This window comes from Tinamus guttatus, unplaced genomic scaffold (genome assembly GCF_059628265.1).
Source record: "Tinamus guttatus ecotype Peru unplaced genomic scaffold, ASM5962826v1 Tinamus_guttatus_pri_ptg000377l, whole genome shotgun sequence".
NCBI lineage: Eukaryota > Metazoa > Chordata > Aves > Tinamiformes > Tinamidae > Tinamus > Tinamus guttatus.
This window is the reverse complement of record NW_028288911.1, coordinates 1,504,875-1,520,673: the sequence shown is the minus strand read 5'-3', so window position 1 is coordinate 1,520,673 and position 15,799 is coordinate 1,504,875. Positions and strand designations below refer to the sequence as shown.

The following is a 15,799-nucleotide window of genomic DNA, read 5'->3' as shown; positions in this document are numbered from 1 at the left end:
GCCCCGCCGCCGCCGCCCATTGGCGCAGCCCCGCGCCCGTCAGACGGGCCGCGCGAAGCCATTGGCTCTGCTGCCTGCCTGTCAAGGCGCGCCCCGCCCCCGAGCCCCGCCCCTCCCGCCCCCCTGTAGGGGGGTTGTTAAACGGCCGCTTCGGAGTCACCGGCAAAATTTACTTTTAGGTCCCGCCCACTTCGGTGCTGCCGCAGACGCTGATTGGCCGAGGACAAAGGCCTCTCCGTTGCGACCGTGTGTCAATCAATCCCTGAAGGCCCCGCCCGCCGCGGCGGCGTCATCCCACTCGATTTGTCCGGGCCGCCAGCCGCTCCCGCCCACTCCCACAGGTGGGCCAATCAGGAGCGGCATCTCAAGCCGGGGAGGCGGTATCAAAGCGCTCGGGACGGGAGGGGACGTGCGTAAGAGCCGCCGCTATTGGCGGGTCGGCCTGTCCCGCGGAGCGTACCACGCAGCGGCGGCGGCGGGGGGCGAGGGGCGGCGCGCCCGTTGGTGCGGCCCGCGCGCACTAGCCATGGGGCGGAGGCGGTGCCGCGCTTCCCGGCGTGCCGCGCGCGCGGTAGGTGGCTCCGCGGGCGGGGCGGGCGGGAGGAGGGCTGGGGGGAGGCTGCGCCGCGCCAAGATGGCGGTGCAGGAGTCCGCTGCTCAGCTCTCAATGACCCTGAAGGTGCAGGAATACCCCACGCTCAAGGTGGGTCCGGTGGGCCCGAGCAGCAGCCGAGGCGCTGTCGCCCCGCCGGGGCCGCGCCGAGGGGGAGCGGGGCGCTTGTCTTGCCCCCCCACTCCCCACCCCGGGTCCCCCCCGACGGGGCTCGGCGCCCTCCTCCCTTCCCGCCCTCTCCCGAGGGCCGGGGACGGGCTCAGGACGGGCCGCTCCGCCCGGGGCCGCCCGCCCTGAGGTGACGGGGGCGGCCCCCGAGGCGGCAGGAAAAGGGGGCCGAGGGGGCAGGTGGGTCCCGGCGCCGCGCTGGGCACGAGGTGAGCGCCCTGCGAACACGGGTGTGTTAATAATAATATTTATCGTCATGGTCATCGTTATTACCGTGCCCTTTCAGGCCGAGCGCTGCTTCAAGCGCCCGTCGCCGATGATTAGCAGCATCTACGTGGCGTTGTTAAGAGGCGTGGGAGAGGCGAGGGAGGGGGTGGCAGAACACGGTTCCCCGATTCCTTGGTTCTCCCTAAAGATGGAGAAGAGCTGAGGAGCATAAAGGGAGAAACACACTCGGTGCGTGTGGGGGGGAAAGGCTGGAGGCCTTTTGGTAAGCGAAATACTTGGGGCTGGGCAGCGTGGGGGCGTCGCGGCCCTGGGCAGGGCGAGCTGGGGGCTGCAGCGCAGTGAAGGGCTCGGGCCGGCGCCGAGGGCCCCGCGGGGCCGGCGCTCCAGGAGCCGTGCGGAGCTTTGTTCCCGGTGCATCGCACGTACGGCGACAGCAGCGGCAGGAGGGAGGTGGGAGCAGGGGCTGTGCTGCCAAACACTTATTTAGCATCCTTTGTGTCGGCGCTTCCTCGCGTACAGAAGGTGTCTGTGCGAGGAGAAGTTTCTTTTTTCCTTTCTTTTTCAGTGCTGAGCTCATGCTGCACTTGTGCACGCCAAGTGCTGTGTGCGTTGGGCTGTGTTTGTTTTGCAGCGTTTCTAGCCATGTTCTTCCTCTGCATGTCTGCGTTCTCCACCCTCTCTGCTGCGCTCCATTTGGTTCCAGACAGCAGGGAAGAGGACAAAATGTTGATTCTGATTTTACATGCAAAAGCTTCTTTCTTTTCAGTTTGAAATACTTTAAATCTAACAGTATCAGGCTTAAATTCTAAGATATCCTTAAAGGGTGTTCTAGTTCTTCTGCAGCCAGAACAATGTGATGGCATTTAATGGTAAGAAGATCATTTTAAGACTGCATTTTAGATGTGTGCAAGTTGTTATCACAGCTCTGCTTCTTGCATTCCTGAGAAATTACTGGCAGGGAGGATCAGCAAGTTTTTGTTTTGTTGGTTATGACTTCAGATGAGTTGTCACAGTGCCAGCCATTTAAAAGGTAGGGATTATTTTGGACATATTCTTAAGATATTTCTTAAGTGCTCTTCCCTCAAAAATCTTAACCAAAACATACAGAAGAGAATGGAATGTTGTTTGTAGAATTGGGAAATTAAATATTTAAATAGGGAAAAAACACCCTTGCAGTGAAACTCTTGAAACAATTCCCTAGGAAAACTGTTGTTTATTGATGCTTCTCAGTATTCATTCAACTTCAAGGTTGTTCCTGTAGTATTTAACGGCATCTTTTTTGTTTGTTTGTTAAAAAGAAAACAAACTGGCAGAACAGAGTCTGCTCAAATCTCTTAAATGCATCTCCTTAAATATTCCTGAGTCATATATCAAAACATTTTAGTACTGAAGGTGAAAAGGCAGCAAGGGGAAATGAGTGCTGGGCCTAAAGTTCACAGAACTGTCAAATCCTACTCCCTTCTGTGCCCAAAGCTCTCTGGGACTGAGACCGTGAATTTTTATTTCTAGCTTATTCAAATACCTCGTGTGAAACTAATGTATAGCTTTTTTTTTTTTTTTTTTGGGGGGGGGGGGGAGGTTACCAGTGTGACAATTCAGATATTTTCTTAGAGCTTTGGGCATTGGTATTTTTCCCTCATGTGATTAAAATATAAAAGATCGTAGACTTGTATTTATGTCCTTCCTGTTTCCTCCCTCTGACTTCCTCATGCCAACATCACTAGATAATAGTTGTGTAATAGCTCTGTGCTTGCAGCATGTTCCACAGAGCGCCTTCCATGCAAGAGAGAGCGCTCAAAACTGCAAAGGGAAATCCCTTTTCAAGAGACGAATTGTGGACCCTTCAGGAGTGGAAGTGCTTCAGCTGTTCACCAGTAGTTCAGCTCAGAAAAAGTGAATGGCCTTGTTTAGCTGGATCTGGAGAAGCAGTTTAAGTGCACAGAATAATACTTGAATATTTTGTTCTCCCGTTCTCCTCTGGCCTGTCTCCCTTGCCCCTTTGTCAAGGACAAGAAGGTTACCAGCTATTCTTCTGAAGAGCTGCATGGTAGAAATTATGCTAGTCTCTCCTGAAAGCACATAATGTGGAAGCTGGAGATTTAAAAAATGAGTGAATGCCGACATTGTTGTCACAGTTCTTTGCTGAAGCACTAATAAAGAAGCGATGACAGGAAACCAGATAGTTTGTCCATATGTTTAGAAGCATAAATAATTGTTAGACTGAGCTAGCTAATTGACCAGAGTAAAACTCCAGCCGAGAAGAGGGAGTACCTGGAAATAGGGATGAGCACTTCTCCAGATGCTCTTATCTGGGCTACTGGCTGGTGAGAGCTCTGGTAAACTTTGGCTTAGCAGGGCTGAGTTGCTTTAAAAGGCAGCTCATCTGAAGGAGAGCTAAGCACCTCCTCGGAGCTGTTGGTTGGCTTCAAGGGTTGGCAGCTGTGGGAAGGAAAAATACTGGCAGTAGGTTTAATACAGTATTAATTTCTGCTGGAAATATTTATCTGATTGTTACAGAGTGGAACAGATAGGGGAGTAGATCAAAGGGTATGTTGTTTCTGACCTGAGTTCACAGAATAGCCCAAGTTGGAAGGGACCTTGGATCATCTAAGCTTCTGCTCCAGGCAGGGTAACCTAGAGCAGGTTGCTCAGGACCTTGCTCTGTGCTCTGGTTTTAACACAAAACTTCTCTGGACATAATGTTCAATAAAGCACGTGAAAGAAAGGGTTTTCTTGTGTTCAAATGTAAGTTCTTGCAATTCAATTTGTCCCGTGGCCTCTTGCCCTTTTGCTGGGGGCCACTGGGAAGAGTCTGCTGGTTTCTTTACTACCTCTTATCAAGTATTTACACACATTGATAAGATTCCCCCAAGCCTTCTTGTTTTTCCAGGCTAAACAGCTCCAGCCCTCTCGGCCTCTGCTCCAGGCCCTCCTCTGCAGTTGGACTGTGTCTTGTGTTGGGGTGCCCACAACGGGGCCAGCGCTCGGGATGTGGTGCCGCTCATCCGAATGCAGCCCAGGATGCTTCTGTGGCCGCTGCTGTCACCAGGCCCACCAAACTCGTGTTCCTTTTGTCCACCAGGACTCGTAGGGCAGTTTGTGCCCAGCTGCTTCCCTGCTGCCCGCCTCCTGGCACATGCTGGTGCCTGGTTTTATTCTTCCCCAGGTGAAGTACGTTGCAGGACTTTCCCTGTCTGTTCCTGTGTTCCCACTTTCCCAGGCTGCCCAGGACCCTCTGTGTAGCAACACCACTGCTTCTGTCACAGCCCTCCTAATTCTGTCACGTGCAGGTTGTTGAGGGGTGCTCTGTTCCATCTTCTAAGGCATTAATGACCACATGAAATGGTTCAGGCCAGCTTCTTTTTCCATTAAATCAGAAAAGACACAAGATTTATTTTGATTGCAAAATGATCAATTGTACTATTTCATATTGTTTTTCCCTTATAAGCTTAAAGATAAGTTGTTGTTTTTTAGCCTCAGTTTTTTTACTTTGACAAAAAGTAGTGCCAGTGGCCTATCGTACTTCTGTCATGTGAAAACTTCGACGGTGATATCAGCAAGAGCAATTCAATGAATGTGGTTCAGGCAGATTGTGATGGGGACAGGAGTAGCAGAGCACTATGGGGCACCTCCAGAATATCAGCGTGCAGCAGCACAGAGGATCTCTGCCTGACTTGTGAATAGCTTGTCAAGCAGGACGGGGAATGGGTAACTCAACTCTGTGCTAGTTCGAGTGAACTGTCCTGTGTCAAACTGGACCCATCTTCAGAACTGAGGTTCTGCCTGGCTTACTATGTGTTAAGTGTCCATCCTGACACTTCCCTTCTTGCAGCATGACAAGTCATGAGTCCGTGTCAACAAACCAGTGTGACATCCCTTGTCCTGCTGGTCTTTTGCAGTCAGCCTCGTGTGCCGCTGTGTTCCAAGCAAATGCTGATATCATGGTACTTCAGAAAGCAACTAAAGTAGGTGCCAGATTCAGAGAGACTTAGGCTCGTTTATCTGCTGCTCGTCTCTCAGTATAATACTTTTTACAGTGATTAATGAAGGAAGAAAACACAATAAAAGCCAGTAAATAGTAGTGTTGGCGTAAGCTAGAGATGTTGTGTGTTTATCAGTGCAATATTGTCCCTGTAGGAAAATATTGAAGACAAATATTTACAAGCATTTTGCAGAAGAGCTCCTGCTAGGTTCTTCAGCATCAGTGCTAAATTGTTACTGCTCTTCACAGTCATGGTGTACTTGTTTCGTAGCTCACAGGACACTGCTCTGTGATCCTCTCTGTTTGGCTCCTGTGAGTCTTCTAATAGAGAAATACTACATCCTTATGGTGGCTAGCATGCTGGAGGTCTAGAAATGTAATTGTAAAACCAAAACATATGGGAAATCTTTGATTATCTACATAGTGTGTGCGTGGTTTTTTTTTTTTTTTTTTTTCTCCCCCCGCCTCCTCCCTTGAGCTGAACAGTAGAAGTAAAGATGATCTGGTAAATGCTTGAAACTATCATTTCGTAGCATTCATAGGTAGCAAATGTTCACAGCTTTCTGTGATAAAACTGGAGTCTGTTCCTGGTCTGTTACGGACCACCCACTGTCTGTTTGTTTTTTTTTTTTTTTTTTTTTAAATCTTATCTCTCAACTTTCTAAATCCTTCCTACATTTTTCTTGTAGTTCATACACTAATCACCATGATCCTGCCAATTGTTTTGGCCAATGTTTACTTACTAACAGGATGTTCTGGTAAAATCCATAGTCCTTGTAAGCTTAGCAAGTTGTGTTCATTACGTTATTGGGCTTCTGTAGCTTGTATCTTGAATATACACTATATGGAAGCGCTTACTTACTCAGACTAGGAAATAGGCTGTATTGAGGATTATCTAATCCAGTCTAAGGTGCCTTAGCTTATTTAAGTCAAGGAAAGTTTTACTGTGATGTTACAATATCTGGTAGATCTAACAACTTCACTACTTGATTCTTCTCAGCTTTCATTTTGAGAGTGATCAGTAGGTAAAATCTAGTTGCAAAAGATGTTATGAACTTCAATAAGAACTCAATTACTTGAGATGATATATCAGATAGAATTGTGATCAGTCATATTTTCTACTATTGAACTGCTGAACCCATAACCCTAAATGGTTTGGTGAAATCCTCCTACTTCAGCTGGAATAGATTATTTTGGGAGCAGCATGTTGGAGAAAGGTTCCATAGCCTAAATGTTACAGCCAATATCATGGTGTTTGGACTCTATAAGCACAAAGGAGGATGTACTCTTTCATTTTAGAGGTGACACTATGATTAAACTGAACAAATATTTAGAGAAGAAAAAAGGGCCTAAACAAGTGGAGGGACTTGCTCTGAGCACAGAGCTGCTGTGTGACCTTAGCTTAGCAACTGAGCTGACCCTTTGGACAGGGGAATGCTTAGCTTTTCCTTTGTACTCAAATATTTCTATTAAAAGGAGAAAAGGAAAAAAATTCTTTCAAAGAGTGGCAGCTACAAACGAGTGTGATGAGTGACTGGTCTCTGTCCTCAGTGTGCCTTGAGGCAGCGCTCTAAAATGGCTGTCAATTTGCTTATGTAAGGGGGCAAGACTGTTATATAAGCATAAAATGGCTTTTGTAAAGCATTTGATGAATTTTGTTGATCAAGAACTTGTGCAGAGATTCCTAATGTATATAGGTATGTAGCCAGAAGTACTAGTACTATGTACTAGCAGTTTGTATCAAAGGATAATATTTTAAGATACTATAATTGCATCTCTTGTGTAAACATTTTTAGATAACAGATGGACAGTTGAAAATTTTTCACCATTAATTCTGTCCTGTGCTAAATTAGCAGTTCTGAGTATTATAATGATGTTTTCTTCCTAGATACAGCTGCTCTAAAGAGTCCAATACTGTTGAAAAGCTGCCATGTTTATACTTGTGTTAGGCCTTACACTTTAAAAACATGAAGAATGTTTTAAAAAGCATTAATATTTTATAATTAAAGACAGCCCAAATAATCTCCAACTCAATGGAGGCTTATGAAATCGTTTTGTGTCTTTTGATTTGTGAATAAACTCTCTGAGAATTTATATTCATGTTTGTATGTACTTAAACCTAGATCTATCCATTTTTCTAGGTCTTGCATTTCTGAAATACACTACTTATCCTTTATCTTAACTTTCTTTCCTTTTTTTTCCAATTTTACGTAAAATTGGCAAAAACATTACTTGAAGGGAATTACAATTCAGTATTCCTTCTGCAAATAGGTGGTGATATAGTTCTCATTTCTAGGTGAGTTCAGTGATTTATGATGCCAGCTGAACTCTGAAATAGTTGCAAGAAATCCAGATGAAGAAATAAATAATCTTAATATTAAGTATTTCAGTAATTCCACTTAGAAGTGCTTTAATCCCTTTGAGGGAGAATGTACAATAATTTACTACAGCCTGCCCCTTTTTTTTCAGATCTCATCATATGTCGTATTTGTACCTTCTGTTACGTTGATGGTGAGCATGAGGAACTACTTTGGTCTGGAGGAAACAGCTCCATGCTCAAAGGTGTTTCTTTGCCAAGTCACAAGTTCTGATACTTACTCTTGTTTTTAAGTTACTTAGGAAATGCTTTATTCATAATGCTTTATTTATTTATTCAAGTTCTCCCTACTTAGTTTCCTCTTGCATAACATAGGGCTATGTGTCTTTGCTTCTGTTTTTTGAAAAAGTTTCATCACTTTGCTTCCCACTTTCTCTTCTCTACCTATCCATGGCCAAGCTTAAAATTTTACATTAAAATAGCATATATACAGTTTGCAAAAGCTCACTTAGATCTCTTCCTGATTGATTGAACTTGGAGACCTGTAGATTTATGCAAATCTCTGGCACTTTCTAGGTTTTATAAGCTAACATAGTTGAGAAGAGGAAGCACCTTTCCTTCTGGCCCTTGAAAGGAGAGCATAGTTCTGTAATTGTTTTCCCCACCTAAGCTGGTAGGACTCTTATTTTTCTTAAATCTTCTTTCTGCCTCCCCCAGCTGACTTCACATGCATCAAAGCTCTAAAAATATCTATTTTGAGTACCCCTATGCCCATGATGGCGATCATTTGAAAAAAACATGCAATGCAAGTATTTCTGTGTTTTGCTACTGTATGTTTTGTGTGGCAAGGAGTTTCACTTGCTTTCAGACCAAAAATTATAGTGTGAAATAAGTATTCCTGCAGATATAACTTGTGTCTTGACTTTGTGGATAACTTTCCTGCATGTGAGTTGGTACTGCCATAAAGTTAGACGTGGTTAACCTCTCTCCCCGGAGATGGGGGAAATCAGATGTTCTTTTTACGGAACTGCAAACCTGTGTAAAACACATCTTTATGCAGCCTGTGTGGATGCTCTGCCAAAATCAGAGCTTTTAGAAATTAATCTTTGAAAATTCCTACTAGCAGGAGACTGAGGGAAGATTAATGGATCTACTTTCATTTACAGAAGTGCAAAATAATTTTTCCTTCCATTTGTGACTTTTCTTTCTGAAGTACTACTCTTTAATTGCAAACAACTGAGTGATAACACAAATTGGACTTACTCTCATATTTCTTTCTCTTATATGCAAACTATATATTCTTCTCTATAAAGTCCAGTGCAGTCACTGAGTAGAAACTGCTTTAGCGTTCTGACCTGGTAGAATGATTTACCTTTTGTGAGCTTTGACTTCTGTTTTATTTTGCTCCTTTATTCTCAGTCCTGCCAAGGAAGGAGAGAATTTTGGGTGTTTGTGTGATCATGTGGTACATGTGATCCCAGAGCAGTGTGAGAGCTACTTGTGATAAAGGACTAGCATAAGTTGAACACGGGTGAATAGCAGATTTGTATTTGGGCTTGTTTTTGCTCAGGCATGGATTTTTCACAAAATACTGATTACGAAAGAAATATGTGCAGTTTATTCTTTCAGTTTGACTGTGTCACAGTTCAGAAAAACTTGTTGGCCCGTACCTGTAGTTTATGTAGTAGAATTACATTAAGGTAAACTCTCAAGTAGGAATGGGGGATGCAACTGTAATTTATAAATCAGCTTACTTATCTCTGCAAAGATCCATTTCTCCTGTATCCAGTCCTCCCCATAATTCTATATTTGCTGCTGCTAAATGTGTTTTTCTTCAATGCATGAGGGTTTTGTTTGTTTGTTTGTTTGTTTCCCTCCCCCAGGAGGACAAAACAGATTTTGTTTCAGTGTTCTTAAGTAAAGCTTTAGTAGGGAGCTTAGTACAGATTTCATTCCAGTGAACAGCATATTGATTGATGCAGAAGTACTGTCCTGTGTGAGTAAATATGGGATAATAGACAATAGTTAAGGACTCTTGTAAAGGAGAGTCCTTTCAGGTGAAAGTATTGAACTACTTTGAAAAAATAATAATTTGAGAAAGGGAGATTTTGTTAATGGTCTTTTCATGCTAGTGAATGCTTTTTGGAACCGTCCCTTACCAGGACCCCCTAGGAACACTTAAATAAGAAAGGAAGCCCTTGCGTGCCTGGGGCACTGGCCAGGAGATGGGAAATGAGCATTAAGAATTAGTAGCCAGTCTCTGAAAACGGAAGGAGGTTCCTGTTCGGGTTCTGTGCCAGGATTGGTGGTGTTGGTGTCACAAACAAGAGCAAGACCCAAGTGTAAAGCATCATAGAAGGCATACAAGGCTTAAGGAGTAGGTAAAAATTGGTATAGGTAAATGTAGAATAATATAGTTAAGTATAGTGGAAGAGAAGACTATCCTAATCTTGTGTGTGAAATAATTAGCTGAAATTATTATTACTAGATGAGATCTGGAGGTTTGTAGTGAATGTTTTCTGGGAACAATCAGCTTAATAGGGACAAAATTGTCACCAAGATGAGTGGGAAAGTGGAAAAATGGAGAGCTTCGTTATTCAGCTGTAAGAATTTGTGGTTTGTCACTTGCTTGAATAGTAGATGTTATTCTTGTTCTCTCTCTTCTCTTAAGTTGAAAAAGGACCAGTAGAAGGTTCACAGAAGGGCAAAAAGAATGATTATCTTGAAGGAATGAGTCAGAGCTCTTACAACCTTGAAAGAGACAACATGAAGAGTGGGGAGAGTGAAAGTTCCCTTTTTCTTCCCGAAACAAGAACAAAAGGGTGTCAGCTAAGGCCAGCAGATAACAGTTCAAAAACAAAGAAACGTTTCTTCACACAGTGCCTAAGGCTGTGAAATGCCTCACCACAGGATGCTGCGGGGTGCTGAAATTCTGCAGGTCAGCGACAACAAGCGGAGTTTATGGGAATGAAGTAGCCTGTGGCCTTTCTACCCTCGACTCCACCATGGCAGGGCAAGTCTGTGACAGAGACTAGGACTCCCCCAGTTTCTTGTCCTTTCTGGACTTAGTGATGAGATGTTTGGTCACAGTTTGCAGCTGGTTGATGATGAAAATGATATTGAAGCTGGTAGCACTCCTCAGAAATCAAATAGTACTTATAACTGCCCACCAGTTGGATCTTAAACCATTAACTGTTATTCTTTGAGTCTGGCTTTTCAGCCTGTTCTTCAGCCATGCTGTATTCTGACCATCCAGCCCATGCTTCCTCAGTCTGGCTACAAGGGTATCAAGGGAGACCGTGTCGTAGACCTTGCTGGGCTTAGCAAGAGTGCTAGTGCTCTCCTGTCTTTCACAAGTAGTCATCTCATCACAGGAAACAAACAGGGTGTCTGGGCTAGTTTGTTCATGGTGAACCTATGCTGGCTATTGCCAGTCATCTTTGAGCTTGGAAATGGCTTCTGTCAAAACTTGTTCCTTAATTTTTCCAGGAACTTCTTGATCAGCTCACTTCCTCAGAGGAACAGCTTTCCTGATCCTCCTCCTTTTCTTCTTGGGAGAGGCATGATACAGTCATTGAGGACTTCCTTTATCACCATGACCATAAAAGCAAAATAAGAGCAGCCTTGCAGTGCCACCATCAGTATCCTACATTCTACTTCCATGGATTTATAGATCCCTACCATTTCCATCATGGCCTTTTATTTTTTGCTTGGAGCAGGATCCTGCATTTAGGGCTGACTCAATTGTCCTTTCTTGCTAGGTCACCCACTCCATTCTGTAGATAGTTTTTCTTCATCTTCCCTGTGCTGCTAATGAGCTTACAAAGCCCTTGTCATTAGCTGCTGACTAGGCTGAACTGCAGCTGAGTGAAGTGGTTGAATACAAGGGCCCTGATGGTTGAGTATTGGTGCTGGCTTTTCAGCCGAGCAGCTGTGGCACCGAATGCTTTTCCCCATCATGGCTGGGTGGAGCTGGCATCATTTCTGCCCAGAAGATGTTGCCCCAGCTAATCTTTCTTTTTGTCTCCGTGTTCTTGCTCTGTTGCAGCGCGTTCCACTTGGGACTATCTTCACTGTGTTCAGAAACCAAAATGCTTGATGAATGAGAAGCACTTTCTTTAACACAGGTGCTGGGCTGTGTGTTAATGCTGAAACTTTGCAGCGTTCCTGGGATTCCCTTAAGCTGCTTAGCGGAATTCAGGATGCTAAAAGCAGCATCAGAAAGTCCAGTGTGGTTATCTGACCGTTACCAAGTAAATGCCACTGAGGGAATGGGGGTTAATTAAGCCTTGACCATTGTAATTAAGAAACTTCTGTGAAGGGAAAGTGACTTGGGTTTTGCTCTGCCTTCCTGTATTGTTCAAGACCATAAATGATACCTCCCTATGGCGTGTGCCTAAAGCTGGTTTCTGAGCATGTAGAGGAGAGCTTGGCTGAGCTCAGAGTATTTATGGGCAGTCTGTTTCTCTTTATCTGATTCATGGACAGAGAGTACTCGATATGTACCTGTAGATGTATGTAGAAAATTAAGGAGAAAAATAAAAAAATGTCATTAAATTGCTTGATAGTGACTGTGAAAATAAAGCTTGCAATACATCGTGTGCTGCTGGGTAAGGGGTTAACCAGTTCAACTTCATGATCTTTAGATACTTTTTTTAATAGGCTGTTAATAACTACCTACAGTTTGTTAAATGTAATAGAACTTGTTGACTATCATGTTACAATATATGCAAACGTTTAATACTTAACGTTTTCTAATTTTAATATGTGTTCGGAAGAACCAAGAAAGTCTCACATAGTAAATGGCTTGTTGCGAATTTGGTAGAAATATTTAGTGAATAATTTCAGTATGCTTAAAGATACTCAAATCTAAATTTTCTCTGCCTTATAAAAGGAAGTATTATCTACAGTTGCATAATTTGAACCACCTGTTTTAGCCACCATGTCCTTCATGACTTTAGAACGAGTCATTCCTGCCCTGCTGCCTTTTTGGCATTTATGTGCTGGAAGCAAACTGGGGGTGGGCCGAAGGCCCAGCAATTAATAACACCCTCGTCTTGTTACGTGTCCTGTTAAAAGCAGCTGCTGACCAACTCCTGCCTTTGCTGTTTCCTTCTCCCTCAACACAACTGCCCAGCCGTGGTGGAGCTCTTTGGGCAGGTCTCTAAGCTTTTAGACCAAGGAGGCTCCTTTCCCATGCCCAGGCTCTAAAACTGGAGGTTGTCACAGCACGCTTGGGGAGAGCACAGCCGGGTATCCTGACGCCCGAAGTAACTGCTGGCAACCCACGTGCTCTAGGTGACCCTGCATATGCAGGGGTGTTGAGCTAGGTGAGCTCTAAAGGTCCCTTCCAACCTTAAGGATTCTACGGTTCTATGAAAATGTTTGTGCCAGGTTATCCTGTTATCTCTGGGTTAGTCCAGCACTGCATGCTTGCAGAAGTCCCTAATCAAAGGACTTTCATTAGTAGTATTTTTATAGTGGAAAAAGCTGTTTTGTTTCTTTGTTTCTTTATTTTTTCAGTTGCATAGGCTGTTATAACTTAAACCTAATGAAAATAAGTTTTGACTCAAGCTGGTCCTGTTCCGGTACGTACTTTAGCAGGACAGTGCATCTGCAGCTGGGGAAGCCAGTGAACAAGAAGTGGGCTCGATCACTGATGCTGACCCTGTGTGCTACCTGCCGATGTTCTGCATCTGTGCTCTGTATCCTCACGTGTGCTCCTGGCACGAGGCAGCTGAGGTGGCTCTCATGAGCAGAAGTTGCTGTTGAGCTTTGCTAGAGTGGGTTTCTTTAGGTTCTTACAACATTACTTCAAAATTCTTAATGTGCTTTTTGTTATTCTTTTTATTCTCCATTTTCCCTGTATCCTGTGCCTTTAAAGCAGTGATTCCAGGGCTGTGTTCTGCAGACCAATCCTGTTCTTAAGGAGGAATAGTTGTGTAATCCAGGTTTGGATACTGTAATACCTGGGAATAAAGTGAACTGTAAGCTAGAAACTTCTCAGAATTGCCTTTTCCAAAGCACTGCTGCTTTACTTTTTTCCTCTACTTACTTACCTTATTGCAGATACTTTCCTTATTAGAGGAAGAAATAAGCTTACTGCTATAGTGACTATAACTTTAAAGAATTCTGTGATAAAGCAAACCACTTGGAGGAGATGGGCTCTTTCCTGGGCTTCAGATGCTGTATAAGCATTGAAGAATCAAAGGATCAAGCTGCAGAGCCTGGGCGAGGTGCTCTCAAAGGAACTGAGCAATGGCAATTTCTGAATTCTGGCATTTGTAGGATTTAGTCCTTTTAAGTAAGTGTGAAAGCTGTATCTGAATAGAGCTTTTTTTTTTTTTTTTTTTTTTTTGGAAAAACTACTGTATCTATAGTGACAAATGTGTCACTCCAAGTTACAAAAACCTTTGGTAAAGAATATTTGCAGCTGATAAATTGATAGTAAATATTCTAAGTCATTTTTCTTTGAAATATCACCTGAAAGTTATGTTTAGCTATAGATTTATGTAGTGAATAACAGACCAAAACCTCTAGGCTCTTCAGCACTGAGTCTTCAAATCTTTGGGGGGGAAAAAAGGAAAAGGATGAGCCTACTTGAAAAATGTCATGCACCTCATCACGATATAAATGATATCTACGAATGTCAGTGGAGATCCAAGGCCCGGCTGTTGTGAATGTCCCAGGGACACGGGCTGTGCCAGAGATCTGCATGCCAAAGAGCCAGAGCATGGGAAGCAGGAAGTGTTACTGCTCTTGTGCAGATAAGAGACTAAGGAAAAGGAGATTGGGGCCAAGATTTTCAAACTGACCAGATTTGTGTCCAATTGCATTGATTGCTGCACGGAGTGTTCTGAAAAACCCTGTTTCAGATTAGGTAGTCACGCTGAGATACCTCAGATCAATAGCAACTTCTGGCAGCTTTGACTGAAGCAACTCTCCAGAGTGGTGTGGAAAGCTCATTAGCAGAATTCTTGCAGAAATTAAGCACAGTAGATGAAAGTAACTGAAGGAAGAAATTTCAATTGATTCTAAGACAAGTTGGGGGAAAAAAAAGGAGACGGAAGCTGTCCTGGTGCTGTCTGGCACCAAACTTTGCAGTTGGAGAGACAAGCTTTCCTGCCTGAAAGTTTGGAAATAATCCCTGCACAGACACCTGTTTGATCTGTGCAGCTCCAAAGCTTTCATCTTGTCTTTGGAAACAGAGAAGGAAAATAAGAACCAAACACAGAATAAAAGATGGTTATATAAGGACTTAAAGGCTGTTCGTGCCAACTTAAACTGTGATTTTTTTTGTTTGTTTGTTTTAATCTGGTTTCAGTTTGTTGGGGTTGTGTGGTGGAGGGGTTTTGGGGGAGGATGGGAAGGAAAAAGTTGTTTTAGTCTGATATTACTTGTGGTAAAGGGTTGTTCCATCTTTTCATCCTAGTTTGAGATGCCTGAAACATCTCGTACACTGTTTTTGCTCTTCTGAGTGAAAGAGAATCCCCTTTGTATCTCATCGGGAACCTCCTTGTGTTAGGCCTCTACTGGAGGTGGTAGGAGCTTTTGTGGGTGTGCAGAGGTTTGGGAGGCAAGTGCTCTGTTTCACCTTCCCTATTCTGAGCATAATCCAGTTCTCCATGTGGTGGTTGTGTAGCATCGTCCTTCCTTCTGGAGCCCAAAAGGAGAGCACAGTTCCAGGATTTACTGTCTGAACATCAGAAGGAATAGAAGGAAACTTTATATAATTGATTAGAAGGGATATATTTGAGTGATCTATAATCAAACATATGCATGATATGTGTATCAAGCACAACACTGTGATGAGAGTTTCCTTCGTTCGCTTCAATATGTGGAATCTGGTTATTTGCTGTTCTGTTGATCAAAGCCATGATTTAGCTAGCAAGGCTGTCAGAACTACAGAAGACCTCATAAGTTGTTTTAAGATTAAAAAAAATCCATAGATAAACTATTTGCCTTATATATTTCATCTGTATTATGTACACTGGAATGTTTTTAGTTCCAAAATTCCTGTTACCACTGGAGCTCAGAAATAGTAGAATTTGTTGTTTAAAGTAGTTCGACTCTCTCTTGTGGAAGTAACATCGTGGGAGCAGTTTAATGGGAGTAAGTTTCTTTGACTTACTATCTGAAATACTGGATAAGGCTCTAGATTCCCCTCATCCCTTGGTGTTGCTAGTGGCTGTCGATAGCAGTTTGATATGGGTGATGATGAAGGCATGGGACAAGTAGGAGGACAGCTCCGACACCTGCATGGCTCCATATTACGGAGTTGTAGAGGAATTTAACTGTCTGTTAGGGTTGTGCTGTGTAGACCTTTTCACTAAAAGAAACCTTACTTACCTGCAGCTTTTCTTGGCACTTATGATACTGCTAGAGCTAATACTAAAAATTGGCCCTTTGTGGAAAGAAGTGGGTAGACTTCTTATTTCCTTAGCTACTGGAGTACTGTGTATAACTTTTTTTTCTAGTCAGGTACGACGTG

At 43.6% G+C, this 15,799-nt stretch overlaps 1 protein-coding gene across 4 annotated transcripts in view; it reads left to right on the top strand.

Moving 5' to 3' along the window:
* Positions 1–548: 548 nt before the first annotated feature.
* The window catches only part of MAEA (macrophage erythroblast attacher, E3 ubiquitin ligase), a 48,197-nt gene continuing 32,946 nt past the window's right edge, over positions 549–15,799 (top strand). For 2 of the 4 annotated variants that reach the window (XM_088530516.1, XM_088530520.1), the window contains exon 1: positions 631–703. In XM_088530516.1, the coding sequence (XP_088386642.1) occupies positions 635–703 (69 nt within the window). In that variant the 5' untranslated portion in view covers positions 631–634. Of the gene's footprint in view, positions 572–630; positions 704–7,884; positions 7,982–15,799 lie in introns of those variants that run through there. The other 2 variants (XM_088530519.1, XM_088530518.1) reach the window with 2 other exon arrangements.